General features: G+C 37.0%; 1 protein-coding gene across 1 annotated transcript in view; it reads right to left on the reverse strand.

Moving 5' to 3' along the window:
- The window catches only part of RASSF6 (Ras association domain family member 6), a 48,405-nt gene extending 38,070 nt beyond the window's left edge, over positions 1-10,335 (reverse strand). Inside the window, exons 1-2 of the mRNA XM_007998867.3 lie at positions 10,144-10,335; positions 1,421-1,519 (exon numbers count right to left, since the gene is read on the reverse strand). Coding sequence (XP_007997058.1) covers positions 1,421-1,519; positions 10,144-10,205 — 161 coding nt within the window. The 5' untranslated portion in view covers positions 10,206-10,335. The remainder of the gene's footprint in view (positions 1-1,420; positions 1,520-10,143) is intronic.
- Between the last annotated feature and the right edge of the window lie 4,413 nt (positions 10,336-14,748).

Below are 14,748 nucleotides of genomic sequence, written 5' to 3' on the forward strand. Positions count from 1 at the left end.
TTGGATCAAGCCACTTTCATCTCTACCCTGGACTGTCAGCTCCTTGGTAACTTCTCTGTTTCCACTCTTGTCCCCTCCCTACTGTGATCTTAACACAGCAGCCAGACTGATATTGTCACTCATGTGCTCAATATCCTTCCACAGCTTCTCATCTTATTTAGTGGGAAATACCAAGCCTCAAGATGGCCTATCAAACCCTACATGTTCTGGGCCCATTTGGCCTCATCTTCTCCTGCTGTCTTTCTACTTCCATTTCCCCACACTGTCCTCCCTGACCCTTACAAATAGGCATCTGTCTTTGGGCTGTGGAGTTGCCGTTCCCCTTGCCTGGAATACCTGCGAAACATGGCTTGCTTTCTCCCTTTCTGCAGGCTTTTCCTCCAGTGCTTCCTCCTCACTGAGGAAGGAACATGCAATCAGAACTCTTTCCGCTATCTCCAGCACTCTTTACTCCATTTCCTCAGCATTTATCTTACGTATTGACTGTATCCCGACTCTATGATGTAACCCCATGAAACTAAGGGTTTTGTTTGGTTCATTACTGAATGCTCAGGGTCTGAAAAAATACCTGTTCACATTGAGCAGTCAATAAGTGTTTGAGGAATAAGTCAGTGGATTCTTTATCCTTTGCATCATGTCTATTTCCCACTGCTTATAGTTCATCCTTATCTTCCAGCTGTGGCTTTATTTCCGTATTTGATCATATTTGTTTCCTTCACTTTTCTACTGCCCAACCCTGCATCATTCACTTCCCCTTCTCCCTATCATTTATTTGGCTTTATTCCTTTTCCCATCCCCCATAAGATTTGAGTCATGTTTCAGTACCACTTGGTTTTTCATGATTTCATTTCCCCTCAGCCCCTAGCCTCTGCTATAGCTTGGCCAGTTTCAGTTTTCATCTTTACTCTTATAGCTTTTAAGCTCCTACTCTATTGTTCCCAAAGCAATGTGAGATACGGTTTGCTGGGTATAAGAAAAGTTGTGGATGTCGGCCATATATTGCATAATCTAATGTCAAGAGGGAACCAGTAAAAATAAAGTGTCATGAAGAGCAAGGGAGGGAGAGGTTAGGACAGGGCATAATGTTTTTGGCTCTGGGGTTAATTCTTTAGAACTATCATTTAGGAGAAGCCTTAGATCTTTCACCTAATGCTGCTCTTCAGTATTATTCCAACTATTAAAACAGAAATGTCACTTTTAATAAAATAAAACCACTGTTAAACAAAATATTAGTGATAGTTTCATGAGAGAATAAATTTGGCAGTCTTTAGGGACATACTTTTTCAACTTCTTATCTAGTATCTCTACTGAGGATTCATGTTATTAATCTTGTTGATCATACATCATGCTTAGAAAACTTTGGTATATTTCACAAATGACTGGTGAGTAGGATAATGTATAATATAAGGTGTGTGGTTACCTGGTTATGAATGTCCTCTCATTAATGAAGATCCAAGAGGGGTACTGGTGAGCCATCATAGTCATCTTTTCCTCTTTTTTGAGATGGTCTGAGGATATCCTAAACATGAGAATAATATTAATGATTTGTTCCTATAATGCATTCATAAATTAGTATCTGATTTAAGTTGAGTATTTTGTTGTGTCTCTAGAGTATAAGAATGTTTTAGAAAGTTTTTGAGTAGTATGTCATATGTGAGCAAAAATACAGAAAAATATATTATGTAAATGAAAAAATACAGAAACAGTAACTCAGGACAAGGATGTATTGAACAATTTGGTAAGTCTGTTTTAGATATATTTTTAGCAAAATAAATATGACTCTATTGATTTATGTAATTTTGTATAAGGGATCATATTCCTTCTTTTGCACTAACTCACCCAAACTGGCTGAACCTTGCCCCAGTCAGCAGGACGCAACTGCAATTCTAGGCAGCTAAAATCAAGCTCTGACTTGAAGAGTTGATTAGATATGATGTAATATTTTTCAAGTCTCCTTCCGGCTCTGGAAACTGTGGTCAGATGTGAATAATCTCCTCCTTTATATATTCATATGAATGGCATTAGGGTGTGACCAGAGATGTAAAGTATAATATTTTCTGATCATTCTATTTTGCAAACATTGAATATTCAGTTGTCATGGCTCCAAGCCTATAAGATTTTAGGGGGTATAACCAGAATAAAAAGATGGACAAGAAAGAGTTCAGTTTTCTTTTTTTTTTTTTTAAAAGGTGCGTGTTGGGGGGTGGTGGATTTCCTCCTTTTTCTTTCACATCAGGTTATTTGGGTTGGGTAAGATGAATAAAAATTAGGAAGCTTTATGCCCTAACTCTTCAGAATACCAGGAAAAAAAAAAAAAGAAAAAAAAACAGGAAAGCTAGTCTTCTCTTCTTATAAAATCTCTGATGCATCCTTTTCCTTATAGCATGTTGTTGAACTCATTAGGTACTTTGTTATCGTTTTCAGGGTGAATGTTTGGCTGGAGTCTCATTTTAGGCTTTCATCATTCTGATCATCCCATCACCTATTCGGTCACAAACCATCCTGATATCTTTCTTAATAAATACAGCCCAAGTCCCTTAACCTGACTTTCAGGCTTTCCTCAATTCCACCCAAACCTACCTTTCCAAGCTCCAAATTGAAACATTTCTTCAACACCAGGCCTTGTAATCTAACGAAATTTCATGTCATTGAGTCTCTTCTCACCAATTCCCCTGGCAGCAGAGGGCCCTCCTCACTGCAGCTCCAGATATCTGGTCCCTTTTAGTCCCCAGTGGGACATCTTTAAGTCTCCCCATGGCCTTTGAATCCACACTGTTGTCATCACTCTGCTTTCTACCTGTATTATCATTATTGATTTATACTTTACTTTCTTTTCTAGTGCTATCTTCCTGCTCAAAGAATGGTGCTTCTCTAGTTGGAAATGGCGTACTCTGATAGCACATCATTGGCAGGTCTCATGCAGGACACCTGGAGGACTCATGCCAGAGAGACAGAAGCTTAGTCTCCAGGCAAATTAATTCTATACGTCAGAAGCCACGCGGGCATTTTATGCTGCCTTGGGGACACAGACACAACATGCTCCATGAGCCCAGTGAATCCCAGTTACTCATTCACAGGATTTGGTCTGGGCAATTTGGTTATACAGGTTACACAGGTTACTCCAGCTTCTAAAACTTCAGTTTTGCCCCTGGATTTTGTCATTCTAATAACCCACCAAAAGGGTTTTTAATGTCCCCTAGTGAGATCCCCCAGTGATGACCCTGGGGCCCAAACACTTCCTTCTTCCTCTTGGATCCAGATTATTCATCATATATTCCTTTAATTTAGCCCTACCTCCGCTTCTCCACCCATATTCCAAGAGCCTATACCTTGCCAAAGAGTTCACTTCTCTCCTCATTGCTTCACTTCTTAGCAGCATTTGACAAGATTGATTTTCCTACCTTTTACAACATTTTCCTCTTGATGCTTTTGAGACAAACCACAAATAACAATCACCTTGCTCTATTTTCCTGCTATCTCACAGGCCTCTACACTAGTCTCCTTTGCTGACTCCTCCTTTACATGATCACTAAATACTGGCTTGTTTGAGTGTCCATTCTCAGCCATCCTTTCTTGTCTATCCATACATTCTTCCAGGTAATCTAATCCGTCTCCAGCCCATAATCTCTGCTGAGCTCCAGGCGCATGTCACCACCTACCTAATCTCTACTTAGATGGGTACCAGGCATCTCAATATCTACATGACTGAAACAGAACCACTGACTTTCTCTCATGCTCTAGAATTTCCTCCTCCACAATTCTTTCCCATCTAGGCATCAAAACTAATATTTAGTCTCATTTTTTTCCTCTTTCACCATAAGCCGAATTCAATCCAAAAGTAAGTCCTATTCACTCTACCACTAACATAATCCAAATTTGAAAGCTTTGATTTCCACTACTATACCCTAAGTCAAGTCACCATCATCTTTTCCCTGGATTATTGCGTCAGTCTACTAAAGGGCCTCCTTTTGCTGCGGTCTGAATGTTTGCATCCCCACAAAACTTACATGTTGAAACTTAATCACCAACGCAATAGTATTAACAGGTGAGGATTTTAGGAGGTGATTAGGTCATGATAGTGGGGATCATGAACGTGATTAGTGCCCTTATAAAAGAGACCTCAGAAGCTGCCTGGACCCTTCCACCATGTTAGAGAATAGAAAGAAGGCCATCTAAGAACCAGACAGCTTGCTTCCCTCACCAGACACTGGGGATATTTGGAACTGAAGAACCACTGATAGCAGCTTCTTATAATTACAAAGTGAAAATTGGTAGTGATGGACTGAAAAATCATTGCAGTGGCTTTCCAACTGGCTCACTCTTTATTTGCATTCATAAGAAATATCAAAGATATCATTAAAGAGGACAAATAATTGCAATGTAGTTATAGTGACAAACTTGTGATCTATGCTGAAGTAACTCACAGCCACCTTCAGAAGACTTCAGAAGATGTGATTAAAGGATTTCCAAGGCTCTTACATTATTCTCAGACTTTAGGAAGGAAGACAGTTGAATATAATTTAATGTAAGAAAATAAAACAGGATAAAATTTTCATTCATAGGCAGCATATAATATTTGAGTAGGAAATAATATTGTTCTTGTCTGATCTAAAAATTGGGTAAATAAAATATTCAAACGGTTTAAATATCTGAAAGGTAAGAACATGATTTGGTAAAAGTCTTATTGTCAGTATTAACAGTGAAGTGAAATACAAAAGTTAGCCGGGTGTGGTGGCACACACTTGTAATCCCAGCTACTTGGAAGGCTGAGGCCCGAGAACTGCTTAAACCTGGGAGACGGAGGTTGCAGTGAGCCAAGATTGCATCACTGCACTCCAGCCTGGGCGATAGAGTGAGACTCAGTCTCAAAAAAAAAAAAAAAAAAAAAAAAAAAAGAAAAAGAAAAAAAAAGAAAAGAAAAAATAAACAACAAAACAAACAAACAAACAAACAAAAACAATGAAGCAAGGCATAGATCTATGAATTCAAATAGTTTTTCATGCTCATCTTCCCATTCCCATTCACCATGATGCATAGCAAATTAAAACCTGCTACGGCCCTTGTGAAAATCTTCTAAATTATAAAGACTTGGTAGATATAAGCATCTGAGCAAGTTTTCTCAAAGACTTAAGAGGATAATAACAGAGAAGTCATGAATAGCAAAGAGGAAGAGAATTTATGAAGAAAGAAAAAATTACAGGTCTAAAAGCCTGGAGGTCTTACTTGGGATGTTCAGCTATTTTGGTAAAACATAAAAAACTAAAACTTGAGGAGGAAGATGGTTGTTACAAATCTATGTGGGCCCTGGAGCCAGAGATTATTGACTTAGATTGTGTGTACAATAAGATCATTATTTAATGAGTTTGGTTATTTACTTTTTCATTGTGTCCAGAAAAAATGAAGCTGGAGAGACAGGGAATTAGACAGGTCAGCAATTAAGTCCTGGAGAAGTGAACAGCACTAGAAGTCCTAGGAGAGGTAGAATTGATCTGAAGCAGGCCAAAGAGATCTGGAGCCTGAGGAGGCAGTCTTGGGCAGCATCAGCCTTCCAGCAACGCTGGAACGTGGTTCAGCTCCCCTGGCTCTGCATTCCTGCCTAGAGGTGGGCTTGCCTGGACTTACCAGTTGCCTTGTGACCAGAATGAGGCCAGAGGACAGGAAGTGAACTCTAGCACAAGTTAAATCAAATGGGTCAGTCATTTAAAGTAACTTCCTGTTATCCAAGCATGAGTTAATTAAATGGTTACATGTCTAAAAGTGGAAAATTTGGTTCACTCATTTGTACATTCAACAAGTATTTCGTGAGCTCCTTCTCTGCACCTGCTACCATGCTAGGCACAGAAAGTATAGCCTGTATCTATATCTATAGCCCGTTATTTTTGAGGCCACAAGGTGAACAAAGTGTCACAATGTTCATGATTTTACAAAGAACTTATATACATATATGTATATATCTACATATATATATCTACATATATATGTATATACACACACATCTATATGTAGATATACACAGGTGCTAACTTCCCTGTATTTCCCAGCCAAAGACAATTTCTCTTGCTTCTGAAATTTCACAGGAAATTTTCTGTAGATTTCTAATTACTTATTGCTTTCTCTCTCTAACTATATTTTATTTTACTTAATTTGACTACTAGGTCCTTTAGAACAGAATTATTGCTATTTCATTTTTGTGTTTTCTTACTAAAGTGAGTGAATATATGCAGGCAAATAGATAAAGTATACACAAAATATTGAATACATCCAACATACAGAGAGGTACGTTATAATATTAACGGTAAAATTAAGAGCTAAGATATTATGTGTGATAATTATTTTTTTAATTTTGTATGTACTTTCTAAATCATATACAAGGAATATATGTTACATCTCTTTCACCTGCGTCACCAGTAAAAGCTACTTAAAAAAAGAACAGAAAGTATCACACTAGAATAGCAAGTGTGTATTTCAATTATGAGATAAGACTATATTAAGAGCTGTACACATGGAAAGTCTTTTTAATAAAATATTGTTTCAGCTTGAAGAAGCAGTCATGAAGCTGTTTTCCCAAAGTTATGACCTGGAAATTTGGAGTAGAGAAGAGCAGAGTTATATGCAATTACATCACTTCAAGAAAATGAGACAAAACAACTATAATTCCATCCAGTATCTAGGTCTCTAAAAAAAGGAAAAGACTTTACAGAGTGGTGATTTCTGGGAAGCATTTGGCTCCATATTTTTTCTTAAAATGTGCTTTATTTGCAGAGATAGTAAAAGAGCTGGCATATACAAACTATCACTTAATTAAGTTATATTGTTGCAGTCAGCAATTGTTGGTTTTGAGATAGAAATAATGTATTATAATCATTGAATCTAAGAGAGGAATAAGCAGAATATGAATCAAACACACTTCTATGTGAGCATGCCACTGCCCTCAGTTCAAGTGGAATCTAATTGGAAATGCCAAGCCTTTACTATTCTATTGCATATTTACATGGTACCAATGCCATAAATTTTATTCCGCTCAAGGTGCCCTCAGGGAGATAAAGAAAGCAGGAACAGTCAGAGAAGCCAATTTGTATTAATGCACTTAAGGCATCTTGCCACCACTGGGTCTGGGAGGAGCTGCTCAGTCTGCCAACAGCATCTTCTGGAGTTACTGGTGTGGTGGAGTTCAAGGATTTTCTGCTTCACCTGAGCTTCCCAGTAGAAATTCTTAGGTTGACTACACAAAGATCACGACTCATTTTTCCTGTTTGTCTATTGACTGCAAAAGAATCGACACTCTCTCCTCTTAAGCTCCTTTCCTAGGCTCTGGGTGATGATGACGTTTTCCTTTAAGATAATACCCTTATTACTTAAATAGGAGACACTCCATGTTCAACTCCTAAAAGCAGTGGTATTAGTTAAGTTTGGTTGTTGAGATTACGTTATGAAAGCGATGAAAACACTATAACTGATAATTTTAAAGACACAAATTAATTTTTGCAACAGAACAACTCTCTAACTTTAGTGTAAAGGGAAAATATTCAGAATTCCTTTCTCAGAGGTTGTATTTTCAAATGGCCTATACTTGAATATTTTAAAAATCTAAGCTTTTATATGAAGTCCATGTATCTCTAGTAACCATGAATTCTCCACCCACGTCGCAAACAATGAATCTATATAAGCAAATGGACTGTTGGCATTGGATTTCTATTTCAGTTAAAAGTATAAGATGCTTCTTTTTTAGGAAATTAAAACAAGAATCAGGTGTAGAATTTTTAATTACATGCTTAAAAGACTATTACATACATATTACACTATTTTGAATATAACTGAAAAGGTTAATTTTTTCTTAATCATTGCTGGGTCTCTCTCTGTCACTTGTCTCTTTCTCTCTCTGATTGAACAAAACATTTAATAGTTTATAATAAAATGTTATACACATGAGAAATAGTAGAATAAATGTAAACTCAACACAACATTCTAATGTATAGATATAAAGTTTATATCTATCTATCTATCTATCTATCTATCTATCTATCTATCTATCTGAACAGATTTTAACTAGGAAGACTTACATCCAGTTATGGTTAAATAGATTAATCTCAAATGAATTTCAAATATAGTTAAATAAATTTATCTCAATTGGGGCTACTATTCTTTATTTAGACATGTGCCTATTAATAAATATAAAGGCAAATAACATGGTTTAAGGATGTATAACAATTTGTAAATTCAGCATAAAAGTATATTTCCTCTTTGGAAAGTGTTTAGTGAATATTGGAGCCCTAACTTATTCTAATTCAAGTTGATTCCTTTATAAGTTTTTAGCTAAACCATACTGAACACAATCAGACCTCAGAGGGCAATAACATGTAAACTTCAGTTATGTTGGCTTTAGAATTCTATCCACAATTCTTCAGTCAATATCTAACTATAAATACACTGAAGAATTTCAACTCTGCAATTTGAAAAAAGAATCCATTAAAACACTGATGATATTAAGTTAGGGTATACTGCAAACTCTTTGATTGTTTTATTTAATAAAATAACAAGATAAAAATGACATCGATGGAAATTACTAGTCATAGATACTAAGTTGGTCCCCTCAAGAAAATTAGCAACATTAATAACTAACAACATTGACAAAAGTGCTGTTTAAGTAAAACTTCATAAAATAAAGCTACTTTCCTGTAATTTAAGCTTAAGAGGTAGAGACTGACAAATACAAGTATTATTCCTTCATGTCTCTTGTCCATCAACAAAAATTAAAAACATCACTTCAATACAAACAATTCAATATGTGCTGAAATATAAAGACATGGATTATATGATCTAAATTGATGAAAGTTATTCAAAAGCAGTCTCCTTTGTAAAACAAAAATGGCATGAATTCTACAATATGAGATTGTGTGTAACTCTCTTACTCTAAAATTCTGTTTTATTTTTAGGAATCACAGATTAATATAAATGTGAATTTTTCAAAAGAAAAGTGATTGAGTAGCAAATATATCTGAATTTGTCACCACATACCCTATCTGAAAAATGGAAAGAAGCCAGGTCATTTCGTTCCTACCCAGAGATATGATCCTAGCACACCTGTCACCTGCTTGCCTGTCTTGGATCCACTCTCTGGGAACCAGTTCAATTCCAGCATCCTAATACACACTGACTGGTCTCCCTAGTTCAGCTTGCCCTCCCTAACAATGGCCCCTTTGGCAGAGCAGCTTATTCTTAATGCTAACAGGAGGTACCACTTACAGAACACTTGCTGACTGTTCAATTCTCATCAAAGAAAGCCCTATGGGGCAGATCCTTTGATGATACTTGTTTTATAGACAGACTTTTGGGGCTTAGGTTAAGAAACTTTCGAAGGGGCAAACTAATAAGTGGCAAAGCCAAGCTTTGAACCTACCACTCTCCTGCTTCAGAATTCATATCCTTAACTCATGGACTCCCATTTAATTATTTGTTTATTCTTTCATTGTTTGATGAAAGCTTATATTAAAAATTCATTTTTTTGTGGGGGGGGGCATGCTTTCTGTCACTTTGCAGAAACAAATAAAAGTTTAGCTGAACCCTCAGTTAAGATCTTTCCAGTGGGATGATTCAATACAATATTCTAACCATAAGGATACTCAGAGGAAGGAGGATGCCATCCAGAAGTCTAGCATCTTTGTAAGGCACGATTTTTGCTAGGCACAATTACAGGTAAATGGCTCATTGAACTAAAGGGAGGAGGGGTCCTGTGGTCACATTTACCTCCAAGCCCTTCTCTGCACCCTTTCTCTCCCTTCCTTCCCCTCTCTCCCTCCCACCCTGCAAGCTTACCTTGGTTACAAAAGCATATTGTGAGAAAATCAAAAGGAAAAGTGATGTGTGCGATTCAGGCTGCTAGGACACACACACACTCAACTTTGCAGCCTATGGATTCTGCTTTCTAATAACTTGTCCTCAACCTGACCCCAGGGAGTGGATTAGAAAGTTCTTTCCCCTACTCCCATTTTCACCTGTTATTCACACTGTGAGCAGGAGGAGCCTTTTCACCCTCGTTGTTGGGCTGAACTTGCTCCGCGGTTTGTTCTTGGCTGGGTCAGGAACTCTGGTAGAGGGAAACCAGTGCCCTGGCTCTGCCGGGCTGGGACTTAGCGAGTCACTCACCTGTAGGGGAGGTCCGAGGCCCGCGCGGGCTCAGGGGCGGCGCGTGTCTCCTCCCAGAGCATGGCTTGGCCGGGAGCGTGCAGTGCCCCCCACGCAATCAGCGATCCTAGAGCCCAAGGAGCTGTTAATTATTTCTTCTTTTCGCCACAGCAGGGAAGTGTAAGAAACCTGAGCCACTCCCTGTGCCTCAGTGCATGTTGGGAGTGTTTACTTTCTTTCTTAGGAACAGCTGATAGGTACACTCCTTTGCTCTCTGCCACACTTCTTGAGAAATGAATGGACATTCTAGTTAACGCTTTAACCACGGGATTTGACTGATGCTAATCTCTATTCTCCAGTCCACCCAGAATGTAGGTAATTGGTCTGTGAGAAATGACACCAACCAAGACTGAACGCCATTATTCATGTCTTTCTTTTTAAGATTTTTCTTTTCCAAATTGAGATTTGTTAATTTTCTTTCCTTGTTCTAACACAGTTTCCTGCTAGCACTTTTTTTCACCCAGAGCAGCGTTTCACGCTTCAGGGTGCAAAAGGACCACGTATGTATTCTACTAAACCCAGGTACCATCACCTGTGAGACTCTGGTTTAGTAGGCCATGGATATGCTTTTTTATAAGCTCCACAGAAGGAACTGGTAGACATCAAAGTTTGAAAATGAACATAATGAAATAAAACAAAGGAAATAAATGATAATTTAGTCATTTTCTATTGAATTGGATTTGGAGGTTTTGTTTTTTGCCAGTATCTCCAATTTCAAAAGGACACCAAAAAGTCGTAGAAACTGTTAAATAACAGATGCTGTGGAAATACGAAGTACATTTATACACACACACACACACATACACACACACACACGTTTTTAAGGATCATTGTTATTTTACTGGTTTCCTATGTAAAGCAACTATTCATAATATTTTAAACATAATAGGTTATTTTACAAGTGTAAACCTGAGAGCCCACAAAAGAAATTCAATCTGATTCCTACAAACAGTTCAGCAGGCAGAGTTAATTTCTGGTATCGTTCGTGTTCAAATGTCAGACAAAGAGAATGACTCTAGATGTTCAGGTTGCATGTTTGTCATAACACTTTAAGTAGGATCCTAAATGTTCAAAAGGTGAGGCAGGCCAGGTGCAGTGACTCACGCCTCTAATCCCAGCACTTTGGGAGACCAAGACTGATGGATCACTTGAGCCCAGGAATTCAAGACCAGCCTGGACAACATGGCAAAACCCTGTCTCTACAAAAAAGTACAAAAAAAAAAAAAAAAAAAAAAAAAAATTAGCCCAGCATTATGGGGCATGCCTATAGTCCCAGCTACTCAGGAGACGGAGCTGGGAGGATCACTTGAGCCTGGGAAGTCGAGGCTGCAGAGAGCCAAGATTGCACCATTGCACTCCAGCCTGGACGACAAAGCAAGACCCTGACCCAGAAAAAAAAAAAAAAAAAAAAAAAAAAAAGAAAAAAAAGAAAAGAAAAAGAAAAAAAATCAGGCAGTTTATCTATTCAACCTGTGGTGTGTGGAAACCAGGAACTATCGGATTTATCATTCTTTGAGCAAATGGTTTTATTGGATCACAATCAAAGATTTACAGTCTTATGTAAGGACAGGTGTGACTTAGTATTACTTGTAGATATTAATTTGATCGTCATGTTGGCTCCATAACTTTCTGGTATGTGCCTGCTGGTATGGACTGACCTTTGAATGATGACTAGCAGGACCTGGAGTGGTTGCAGCTCTAGGTTCCAAGATATCTTGCTCAAATCCATGCTCCACCTCCATTGTCTGCGCTTGAAGTGGGTCATTTGCTTATTGTCAGTATCATGGCAACATTCTTTTGCATCTTTTATCTGCAAGCATTGGATTTGGAGGCTTTGTCTTTCACCAATACCTCCAATTTCAAAAGGACACCAGAAAGGCTTAGAAACTGTTAAATGGCAGATGCTGTGGAAACTTTTATTCTGATGACTGCTTTTCAACTGGTTTTCTTTCCGAAACTTTTATTCTGATTACTGCTTTCCAACAGGTTTTCTTTACTGAGACGCTTAGTGACTTCTTTGGCTTTTTAGTGTTTTGTTTGTAAATATGTAATTTTTATTTGGTAATATAAAAAGTATATAATTGCACAAGTGCAATGTGGAAAATCTGAAAAACACGGAAATGTAGAGGACAAAAATCACCTATAATTCCATCTCTCAAGTATAATCATTATAAACAATTTGTTGAATGTCTTTATTGACTTAGTTTCCCTGTAGATGTTTATCACAATGCTATTAAATTCGGTTGTTGGTTTTTAGCTTGCTTTCATCCCATTTTAACTGGTTGCTCTGTATTGCACTAAATGAAAGTACCGAGACTTATTTAATCATTATGATAAACTTATATTGCTATAAACGACACTGCAGTGAATGATTACACATGACTCCATGCAAGCATGACTATACCTTTTAGATACATTTCAAAAATTGAAGTTGCCAGATGTAAGACAATGTACATTTTGAAGAATTTCCCTCCTTAAAATAATCGTTGTCACTTTTACACTCCCAGGGCAGCTAACATGGGTTATTATACTTCTTTTAAACATTCATTAATTTGAAAGGTAAAAAAATCCCTGTCTTATTTTAAATATATATATTATCATACCTGCAAGTTTGGCTTCTTTGGACTTTGCACTTTTGCTTTATTGTTTATTGGATTCTTTGCTCATCTTTTTTTTTATTGACTTCTAAGTTCTCTTTATATATTAAATATATCAACTCTTCATCATATATGCTGTGACTATATTTTCAAGGTGATTTGTTTACCTTTTAGTCTTGTCTATGGTATTTTTGACATACAAAAGTTTAAAAATTTAGATGGTTGAATCTATTATTTTTCTTTATCAGTTACATTACAGCTTTATAAAAGCTTTTCCATCCTTTGAGTATGTAAAAATGTACATATATTGTTTCTTCTAGTTTCTCTAAGATTTAGATATTATTTATGAAATTGAATATTTCAGCCCATCTAGACTTTATTATGTTAAAAACCATGAAATTTAGATCTAACTTAATTTTTCTAAGTTATTAGTTTGTTAACCGAGTCACGTTTATTAAATAACTGCAGATTATAAAATTTATGAAGGCAAGAACCATGTCTGTCTTATCCTCTATTTTAACCACTAAGCTTAGCACAGTGACTGGCAGACCCATGGTTGCTCAGATTGAATGTTTAACTAGCAGTCTTGATTTCTTTCTTTCCCTCTTTCCATGCCCAGTAAATGAGCAAGTCCTGATGTTGTATCTCCACTGCTACCACCTCATATCAGGCCAGCATCATCTCTTGCTTGGATACCAAAAATGACCTCTGAACTGGGCTTTATGCCTCCACTCTTATCCTACTACAGTCCATTCTCCACCTGTAGCTAGCGTAATCTTTTATAAGCAATATCCAGACTACAATACCACTTCTGCTTTTCTTGATTTAAAGGCTTTCTAGTGGTTGCACTGTAGATCTGGAATAAAATCTAAATCTGAACTGCTTACCATGCCCTACAATGCCCCACACGACTAGTTCATCCCTGCTTCTTTGACCTTTTTGATTTTCTGCTTCCTTGGTACTAACTTTAAACTTGCTGCCCTGGTTAATTTTTATTTCTGGAACAGACTAAACTTCTTCCTGTCTCTCTGCCTTTGTATTTGGTATTGATTCAGTTAAGAAAACTCTGCCCTGGTCATAGGTAGTTTCTTTTCATTACTATGTCTTTTTCCTCAAACATTATCTTCTTAGAAAGGCTTCCTATGACCACTCTATTCAAAGAAGGCTTTCAATCTTTCTCTATTATAGCACCCTGTTTTATTGTATTTGTGGCAATTATCATTAGCTAATTGTGTTTTATTGTTTGGGGTTACCTCTTTATTTTATGTCTCCTGTCATTAAAATATAAACTCTAAGAGATCACGAACCTTGACTTGTAGGTTCGCTCCTCTATGCTCAGTGTCTAGAACAATGTGTGGTCCCCTGAGGGTCAAGAAACACTGGATCATGAAAAAATAGTAACATTAAATAAGCGTTGAGTAAATAAATATAGATCACACTGTTTCTTGATTTGAAATGACACTTTAGTCAAATACTGAGGGCATACATATTTTTTGCCTTACACTCCATTTCATATCTGAGGCTGTACTTAAAAGAATGTGTGCTAGGGAAGGAAAAAAGGAAGCAGAAGCAGTGTAGCCCCAAACAATGAGAGGACTGCCAGTAAAAACCAAGCTGGAAAATTGCCTTAAAGAGGAAGCCAGGCCTTCACAAGGAAGCAATGTGTTAATTACATTTCCAATATGTAAAGCTTAAAATAAATATATTTTACAACTGGAAATTTTGCCATAAAGATTTTAGTAAATTACAGCAACCATAACAGTTTAAGATTTTTGGAAAATTCCAACATTTATCTTGAACTTGAAGAATAAACCATCACTTCCTGTTTCAACTGAGGAACATGTACTGCTTTTCTGTGAAAACAGACAAGAAGTTTAATTTAAAAAAAAACTTTGTTGAGAAAAGTAAGAGAGGAGAAATTTCCTTTAAAAATGTACACAGAATTTTAATTAAAACAATGCTGTTATTG

This window comes from Chlorocebus sabaeus, chromosome 7, assembly GCF_047675955.1.
Source record: "Chlorocebus sabaeus isolate Y175 chromosome 7, mChlSab1.0.hap1, whole genome shotgun sequence".
NCBI classification, from domain to species: domain Eukaryota; kingdom Metazoa; phylum Chordata; class Mammalia; order Primates; family Cercopithecidae; genus Chlorocebus; species Chlorocebus sabaeus.